General features: G+C 63.1%; 1 protein-coding gene across 4 annotated transcripts in view; it reads right to left on the bottom strand.

Annotated features, from left to right (window-relative positions):
- Positions 1-203: 203 nt before the first annotated feature.
- Positions 204-9,305, bottom strand: part of ELFN2 (extracellular leucine rich repeat and fibronectin type III domain containing 2) — a 52,100-nt gene continuing 42,998 nt past the window's right edge. For 3 of the 4 annotated variants that reach the window (XM_032645859.1, XM_032645860.1, XM_032645857.1), the window contains exon 2: positions 204-3,444. In XM_032645859.1, the coding sequence (XP_032501750.1) occupies positions 510-2,975 (2,466 nt within the window). In that variant the 5' untranslated portion in view covers positions 2,976-3,444 and the 3' untranslated portion in view covers positions 204-509. Of the gene's footprint in view, positions 3,445-8,645; positions 8,755-9,305 lie in introns of those variants that run through there. The other variant, XM_032645861.1, reaches the window with a different exon arrangement.

Below are 9,305 nucleotides of genomic sequence, written 5' to 3'. Positions count from 1 at the left end.
CTGCCATGTGACCCAGGGGTTAGCAATTCCTTTCTCTGGGCCTCGGTTTCCCCATCCACAAAGGAAGGAAACTTCTACTAAATCTCCAAGTGACCTGCCCCCCAGCTGGGGGGACCCGCTCCCTGCCCCAGGGGGGCTTCGGCCCATCCCCGCCCCGGGCTCCTTTGCCCCCAGACCCCACACCCTCTTTTGGCTTCCTCGCCTGCCCGCCGGCCCCACCCAGCACGCACACCCCGGCAGAGTCCCTGGGTAGCACAGTAGAGACGACTGGTTTCAGTATCAGTGTGTAAACTTTAAGGTGAACGTGTCTTTGTTTTCCCGTCCGGTATTGTCGGGTGGTGGTGGTTCACAGTCAGGTGGTGGTCAGGTGTGTGCGTGGGTGCGTGCGTGCGGGTGTGCGTGTACGTCCACTCCTTGGCCTCGGCCCCCAGCGCGCCCCGCCCGGCCGCCCGGGCCCTTCCCCGCGTGCCCCTGGCCCTCCCCCTCCAACCTCACCAGGGAGGAGAGGGTCACAGCTTCTGCTGGGCCGAGACCCCCTTCCAGTAATCGAGGATGTCGTGCAGGTCCTCGTCCTTGGCGAACTGGACCTTCTTGCGCAGGGCGTGGCCGGCGGCCATGTACACCTCCTCCCGGTGGTGCTTCTTGTAGGGCCGGAAGCGCTCCCAGATCTTGTGTGTGCTCTCGGATGAGTACTCAGGGCTGGAGGAGTAACCTGAGTAGTAGTGTCTGGGGGAGAGCTGCGAGTAGGTGGAGTCCCGCTTGGTGCGGGTCAGCGGCTTGAGGAAGGACACACGCTGGCTCAGGCTGTCGGCGCCCTCCTCGTAGTACAGGGCCGGGAAGCTGTGCCGGTGCTCGCTGCAGTGGTAGGCGGGTTTCACCTCCAGGTGGTGGACGCCGCCGCCGCCGCCGCCGCCGCTCCCGCTGCCGCTCGCCGGCACCAGCGGGAGCCGGTCCAGCGGGCTGTTTAGGGGGCTGCCCTTCTCGATGTACTTGGAGTCGCCCTTGGCCAGCCCCGCGGCGGCCGGATGGTCCGGCACGTCCAGGCTGAAGACCTTGGCGCTCTTGATGGAGCCGCTGGAGGAGACGCTGCAGGTCTTGCGGGCCACGGCGGCATCGGCGCTCAGCTGACGCTGCAGGGGGTGATGGGAACTCTCCTTGTAGGGAGGTGAGAGGAAGCTGGGCCGCTCCAGCCCCCCAGGGGTGGCAGTCGAGGAGGTGGTGGAGGCCGCAGGGAGGGACTGGCATTCGAAGGCCATCTCAGGGTCCCCGCCACCGCTGCCACTCCCCAGGAAAGAGGCCGAGTCCAACTTGAGGGCATCGATGCAATTGTTAATGATCTGGTTGACCTTGTCCACCTCCTTGGCGATGGTGGAGATCTCAGCGGCCGAGCCCTGGCCATTCTCCAGCTCCGGGAGGTCATCCTCGGGCCGGGCCAGGCCATCGCCGCCCGTGCCCGTGCGCACCTCGATGTAGTTGCCCTTGGTGGCCACCTTGGGCGTGTCCAGCCCAGCTTCCAGCCCCTTGGAGGTGGTGGGCTTCTCCCCGATCATGGAGGGGATGGAGGACATTCGGGACACGGGCAGCACGGGGGGCTCGCCCAGCTTCTGGGCGGCGTGGACGACGGAGCCGGCATCCACGTCGGCCCCGTAGCGCATCTCCAGGATGGTTTTCTTGACCTTGACCGACTTCTGCTTCTCCTCCTGCATGCGCCGCTTGCGCAGGCAGTAGTAGACGGCTCCCAGCACGATGACCATGCCGAAGAGGCAGCCCAGGATGGTCATGATGTAATGGGTGGTGGTGGAGGTGCTGGGCGCCAGGTCGCCCGGGACCGGGTCCCTGGTGGTGAAGGTCAGGCAGGTGTGGTTGAAGCGGCGGCTGTTGCGCAGCGAGGTCACGCAGAAGGTGTACTCGGTGTGCGCCCGCAGCTTGTCCAGCGTCACGATCTCCTTCTTGTTCTTGAGCGTCATGACGTCGGAGAAGTAGCTGTTGTTGTACTGAACCAGGACGTACATCTTGCTGTAGGGGTGCGGGATGATGACCACCAGGGTGGCCGAGGTGAAGGTGACGTGGTGCAGCTTGATGGCCGGCCCCGCCGAGGCGTCCGTGGTAGACGAGGCCGGTGGCTCCACCGAAAGGAGCTCGTCGGGGCTGAAGCCCGAGTTCTCGTCGGGCTCCCTCTGGGCGTCGGTGGAGTAGGGCGTGGGGTGGCTGGCGGGCCGGGCGGGCAGCGAGCCGTTGCGGCACTTGGCCTGCAGCACGGTGATGGCGTTGAGGCTGTGGTAGGGCCGGGGCACCAGCAGCGGGTAGCCGGCGAACTCGCGGGGGGACTCGCACTGCAGGCGGTCGTAGTTCTTGGTGACGTTGTTGAAGACCACGAGCCAGGCCAGGAAGCCGAAGAGGTCGCACTCGCAGTTGAAGGGGTTGCCGGCCAGCTCGCACACCATGAGGCCGGCCAGGCCGGCGAAGGTGGCTCCGTCGAGGCGGCTGAGGCGGTTGGAGGACAGGTCGATGCTGATGAGACTCGGGCACTCGGAGAAGGCGGCGGGCGTCACCACCTCGATGAGGTTGTGCTGCACAAAGAGGAACTGCAGGCGGCCCATGCCGCGCAGCATGCCCTCGGTCAGGTTGCTGAGCTTGTTGTAGCCCAGCTGCAGCACCTGCAGACTCGACTGGCCCAGGAAGGCGCCGTCCTCGATGTAGGAGATCTCGTTCTTGGTGAGGTTGAGGTCGGTGAGGTTCCCGAAGCGGTTGAGCGAGGAGTAGAGCACGGCCTTGAGCTTGTTCTCGTTGAGCCGCAGGTCATGCACGGTGCTGTTGATGTGCTGCGGGATGGTCTCGTAGGGCGGCTGGTTCTGGCTGCAGATGGCCAGCCACACGTAGCCCTTGTCGCCCTCGATGAGCCAGCAGTCGGCGCGCACGGCGCCCGGCCGGCACACGCACAGCAGCGCGGCCGCGCACAGCCCCAGGCGCAGCATGGCTTCGGCCGCGGCCTCCTCGCAGGCCGGGCTCGGGGTCGGGGGACCGGGGCGCAGGTGGCCTAGCGGCCAGAGGCTGGGGCCGGCAGCAGAGTCCTCCCTGGGGCCGCCACCATCTTGGGGGCGACCCCCAGCTTGGGGGCCCCAAGCGAGGCAGGCAGAGCCGGTGCCAACTGTGGGGGCCTGCCGGGGTGCTACCCGCAGGAGCCGGGCGCCACGGCCAGGCCAGGGCCACGGGGGCTACAGGCCCCACAGTCTGCTTCCCCGAGGTGCTCCTCTCCTGCCGGGAGGGTGCCCGGGCTCTCAAGGCTTGCCTTCCTCTCCCTCCTCCTCCTCCTCCTCCTCTTCCCCCTGGGGTTCTGGGCTCAGAACTTCAGACGATTCCCACGGGAGGCTGGAGACTGGAGCTCTGAGGGGGGAGCGCGAGAGACGGGGACAGGAAGGAAGAGACCCATCTGTCACCTGGTTCCTGAAAGGCAGCACCGAGAGGGGGTGAGAGATCAGTGTGACGGCTCAGAGCAACCCCACCACGCTCCAGTGCAGGCCCCCAGTCCCTTTTCCACCCCCTCCCGGGGGTTCCTGCGCCAGCGGCACTCTGGGTCCCTGTTACATAAAAGAAGGGGGGTGGTGGGTGGCAAGAGGGGGAGGAGGGGGCCGCAGGACATGGAAGGAGGGAGACCAAAGAAACAAGGGAGGGGGAGGGAGGGGATACAGTCTGGAGCCAGTGGGCGAAGAAGGGAGACTGGAGAGTTAACAGGCCAGGTGCATACACACACATGCGCGCACACACACACAAACACGCCCCAGCACGCTAGTGTCCACACTCGTCCACCTGCCTGCACAAAGACCCACAGGCCCCCACATGAGCCAGAACTCCACGGCATGCTCACATCGACAGGTGTATACACACACACACACACCTACAGTCTTGTGTACGACAACAGGCCCATACACGCATGGCCACGTACCCAAGCAGCCACCCTCCAATCCAGAGAAGAATTAAGATGCCCAGCAAAATGCCTCCTCTCCTCCATGCCCAAAGATAAATAATTCATTTGTTGTGTAACTGCTGCTGTTCCAAAAATAATTCCCTTGTCTCGGCTTCCATGGGGGAGGGGGAGCAGAGCAGCATGGCTGTGGGACCCCAGGCAGGGGGATGCATAGAGGCTGGGGTCTCCCGCAGTGGGAGGGCACAAGATGAGCTCATCCTGCAGGCGAGAGCAGAGCCAAGGGAAAGAGAGGGCGAGAGTCTGGGGATCCAGACACACCCTCCACAGCCCCTCCGCAAAGTGCTTTCCGGTAGGGGGCCCGGATCCTGCAGGGGATGCCTCAGGCAGAAGAAGCCAGAGGCCTCCGGAATCCTGTGACCGAAGCCCGGCATCCCCTCAGTGGCTGGGAGAGTCAGAGGCCCAGAGAGGAGCAGTGACTTGCCCAGAGACACACACCACAGCCTGGGCCAGGATGAAGGCTCCCGAGCCAGCAGGAATCCGGAGGCCTGGAGCCCCGCCCACCCTGCCTGATTGGCCAGATGGAGCACACCACCCCTGAGTCTGTTTCCACAACTATAAAGTAGGGGACCAAGCCCCTGCCTGGCCATCTGATGGGGGGAGAAGTAAGGCGAGCCATGCTGCCCGTGCTCAAGATGAAGAGGGTCAGGGGAGGCAGTGCAAGGCTCCCAGCCCACAGACCCTCATTTTCCAAGTGGGGAAACTGAATCTCAGTCTGGGGTGGACTTGCCCCGGTCACCCAGCAAGCCAGACACGGCCCCTCATCCAGATCAGTTTCTAACTCACACCCAGTGCTCTCCTGACCGCGAGAAGAACTCGGTCCTCCCTCCCTCCCTCCGCCCTGGGCACTGGCCAGGGACGTGAAGATCAGGCCAGAGAAATCCATGTTTGGATAAAGAAAGCAGAAGACTGTTCACAGGCCCACCTCTGCGTCCTGCTGCTCCTCCTCCTGGGAAACTCCAGGAAAAAAGCACTTTAAGAAAAAATGTGAACCCTCTGCTGTTAAAGCGAAACCAATTTACAGCCCTGAGTCCCAGAGGGCTGGAACAGAGGAAAGGGAAGTGGAGAGGGAGAAAAGTCCCCAAAGAAGCCCAGGCAGGCAGTTTTTGTTGAGGTGGCAAGTGAACAGGGCGTCCAGGTGACCCCTCGGGTGAAAGGCTGATGCACCGTCAGAGGCTGTGATGATCAGGACCTCCGGGGGAGCCCGCCTCACACCTCCCCGCCCCTGCGGGACCAGCTTAGGCTGAGAGGCCGGACGGGGGCAGGGGAGGGGGCAACCACGAGGCTGTCGGCCAAGAAGGGGGCAAGGACAGGCAGCAGAGAGCGTTTCTGTCCTTGGCTGTGCCACGAAAATTCTCAGGGCTGGAGTCCGGAGACCAGGGCTCCCATCCGACGTGGCCGCCGGCTCCTAGGGGGCCTCAGGCCAGACCTACCCCTCCGGTGGTTTCCGTTCCCCTCCCCCTCAGGCAGCAAGGCTGTAATGGAAGAGGCTGAGTTGCCAAGTTTGCCCTATCAGAGAACCCTCTGTCTGCACCTCCTCTGGCTGGGAACGTCTGGGGACCGCATCTGTTTGCAGGTGACGCGCAGGTGTGCGCTGGCTCAGAGCACTGGAGCAGGGGCGTGCTGACATGTACAAGTAGACGGGTGTGCAGGCCGGCGGCTGTGCACACGTATGCCCGTGTGCACAGGATGTGTGCCCGCCTGGCCAGCTACAGGAGTGAATGTAGGAGTGAACGAGGGCGTGCCTGTGTGGAGGGGTGGGAAGGGATGCATGTGGAGCGTCTCTGGGGAACACAGGCCCGCACCTGCCTGTATGTCGACATGTTAAGCACATGTGTGGCCCACATGAGTGCGTACGTATGTATACGCACATGAGGAACTTTAGCCGCATCGAGCCCCCTCATCCTCAGATCTGAGTTGCTCAAACCATCACCCGCTCGGCCAGACCCAGCAGCTGTCAGGCTAAGCTGAGCTGGCCAGACTCTTGGAAATCCCAGCCCATGCTGAGGGTGTAAGAAGAGGCGAAGGGCAAGGGAGGGGAGTAGGAGAAGGCGCCCAGACTTGGAGAGGCTGCACTAGTCCAGTCCTGCCTCTTCCCTTCCCAAACAGTTCAGGGGATACAGCGGCCCCCACGCCCCTAACCCAGCCCCTCTGAGCACTGCCCAACTGGGCCCTCAAGGTGACCCCGCCCTCTCTCCGGCTCCCCCCACTCCCCTCCATGACTCAGAGTGGGGAGGAGGCTCCCCCTCTCCCCGTCCCGTGTGCGTCAGCCGCCTGTCCCTGTCCCTGGGCTGCCTGCCCACCACCTGTCGAGGCCTGACGCATCCAGGGACGGGGGACAGCAAGGCCGCAAAGGCGCTGACAGCAGCACTTGGCCCCCGGCCCGGCTGCACACCCACTCCAGGTGTGGGGAGGGGCAAGCCGGCCTCCGCGCTATCAGACCTGGGACTGAGGGTCCTGGGGGTCAGGCCTTTCCCTGCTCCCACAGGAGTGATGCCCCAGCCCAGACACCAGTGGCAAGAACAGGGCCCTACCCACCCCAGCACACCTGGGGGCTGGTGAGAGAGAGAAAGGAGGTGAGGGAGCTGCAGACAGGAGGCGAAGGCTGAGGAGGAGGGAAAAGCCAAAATCTGGAGACAGCTGAGCAGGGAGAGGCAGAGGAACAGAGATAAACGGAGAGCGCGCGTCGGAGACAAAGGAATCGATCGGCAGAAAAGCACAGCAAAGCACAGCGAGATGACAAATACGGGGGGGGGGGGGTGCGAAGGAGGGGACACAGTGCCTGCCGCCCCCCCCCACCCATCCAGGGGTCAGATGAGCACTGGGTCTGGCTGAGCCACCGAAGTGCAGCCTGTGACCAGCCCAGGAAGGGGGTGGGGAGCGGCAGGAAGCAGGTGTTGGAAGCAGAGGCCTTTTCTGCCTAGGACCCAAACGGTGCTAAACCTGGGAGGGTATGGCCACCCCGGAAGCAGGCTGTGGGCCAGTGGCCAAGGCACCAGGGCATGAGGGGGCAAAGAGCAGCGCTCCCAGGGGACCTGGCCTCAACGGACCCCTCCGCCAACGCTCCCACTCCCCCAGGTGTCAGGTAATGAGTGAACTCTGGCCAGAGCGGGGGGCGCAGGCCCGAAGCGCCCAACCGGCACCTTTGCAAGGGTCCCTCTCTCCTGCCACCACAGAGAGGAGGAATGTGGTGAAGTTGGGGGGCAGCGTGCCGTCAAGGGATCTTGGGGTGGAGGGATCCCCGTCTAGCAGGCTACACACTGCATGATGTCCACTCTCATGGGGACACCCTTGGACAGAAAGGAGGGAGAAGAGTGGGCAAGACCATACGGGTCTGAGGGGCAGAGCTGACGGGAGGTCTCTGTTCAGAGCTCGGTACAGCCACGGAAAGTCTGAGTCACTCTGGGCAAAGGCCTTCCCTCTCTGGGTTTCATACCCGCCCCCTGACATCACCGGTCGATCCCGTTGGATTCTGCACCCTCCTCCAGGGGCCACGAGGTTCAGGGCCCCTCCGTGGACTCAGAACTCCAGAGCCTCAGAGCAGCAGGGACGAGGAGCCCTGGCTCTAGCCCAATCCCAGCCACTGTCAGAGGGGCAACCGAGGCCAGCACTGGGGAAGGGACACGTCCAGCTGGTGGGAGGTCAGCTCAGGGGCCAGGGTGGCAGCGACAGATCCTGATCTGCCGAACTCGAGTCCCCTCTGGGAACTGACTGCCCCTGGACACGGCCCACTCAGCTACCCCAGGACACTGGGCACAAGCCTCCTTGTTTGCCGAGGAAGTGGGCCAAACAATCCCTACCCGCAAGGCTGCAGTGAGCTGACGTGGCGGGTGCGAACGCGAGGCCTGGCACGTAGCAGGCAGCATCAGAAAACGTCAGCTACCGTCGTTCATGAGGTTTTTCTCATTATTTCCTCACAACCCTCATCACCTAAGAGTAGGGCTCCCCGGGACTCAGGCTCCCTAACCCCCTGGGCCACAGACCCCTCCACTGCAGGCTGACCCCCAAGCTCCCCAGTCAGAGGGGAGCCTTGACCTCTCCGCCCCAGGCTGTGGGGCTGTGAGGGCCAGGGGGTCATGGGGCTGCTCCCCCTGCCTGGGCTGGGAGAGAGGATGGACAGGGTGAGGTCTGCCTGTGTGTCCCCCGGCTGAGGGCAGACGGGGTGGGGAGTGGGGAGGCAGAGGTCAGCAGGGAAGATGCGGGGCCGGCCGGCTCTGAGACCTTGGGTGAGTTGCAGGCCCCCTCCAAACCTCAGTTTCTCCACCTGTGTGGCAAGGTGGGTGCCTCCCATCGCCCGGGGCTCCCACAAAATCCCAGAACATAGTGGAGACAAACACGCTCTGTATAGGGCAGGAGGCCCGGCAAATGCACGGCTCCCGCTCCTAAGGTCATACTCCTGCAGGATGCTCGCAGGGTCCAGGGAGTGGATGGGGGAGGCGAGACCCGCGTTCCGACCTCCCGGGAGTGGGACATGGGGCTTAGCCAGGGAAAGCTCCTTTGCAGCAGCTCATCAGCCCTGGCATGGGCTCCTCCCTGGGCCAGGCTGGCCAAGGCTCTCTAAGGTGCCATTGACCCTGTCCGCGTCAATGCCATTACCCAGGATTACGAGGACCGAGGACTCCTGGGGTCCAGCCAGAACTCGACAGGCGGGCAGCCACCTCACCTCTGCTGGAAGCACAGCACCAGGCCAGGGGTTCCAGAGACGGGCTGCCACCGCTCCACCCTCCGGGACAAAGCCTGCCACCCCCTGGGAACTGGATGCTGGGTCTTGTAGCTGCCTCCACCTCACCAGGGCTCCTCGGGCAGACTGCTCTGGGCCTCGGTTCCTCATCTGTAAAATGGGATAATTATACCTTCGCCACTGAACTACTGTATGGTAAGTGGACCATTTGGATTTCAGGTGCAAAGAGCCCCAGCTGCAGGACAGAGAGAAAAAAGCATGGATGTTGGAGACAAAGGGTCCTGGTATTGAATGCTGAGCTGTGTGACATAGAGCACATTAATTAACCTCTCGGGACTTCAGTCTCCTTGTCCATAAGATAGTCGCAGCTACCCTTTACTCAATGGCTCATTTCTGTCTGACATTTTACATTCCTTGAATCTTATATCAGCCCTGCATGGTGAGTGCTGTTGGCTTCATTTTACAGATGAGAAAACTGAGGCTCCCTCCTTCCCCAGCTTCCTCCAAAGAGCTGGGTCCGTTGCAGGGACTGGACATGCACAGGCCATCTCGTGAGTTTCCTGCCCCTTGGGTAGGCACCTCCCTCCCTATCAGGAAAGTGTACAAGAGTGGACCATCCACAAACCGAGAGAGAATTCAATT

This window comes from Phocoena sinus, chromosome 10 (assembly GCF_008692025.1).
Source record: "Phocoena sinus isolate mPhoSin1 chromosome 10, mPhoSin1.pri, whole genome shotgun sequence".
NCBI lineage: Eukaryota > Metazoa > Chordata > Mammalia > Artiodactyla > Phocoenidae > Phocoena > Phocoena sinus.
Note: the sequence above shows the minus strand (reverse complement) of the source record. Positions and strands in the feature narration are given on the sequence as shown.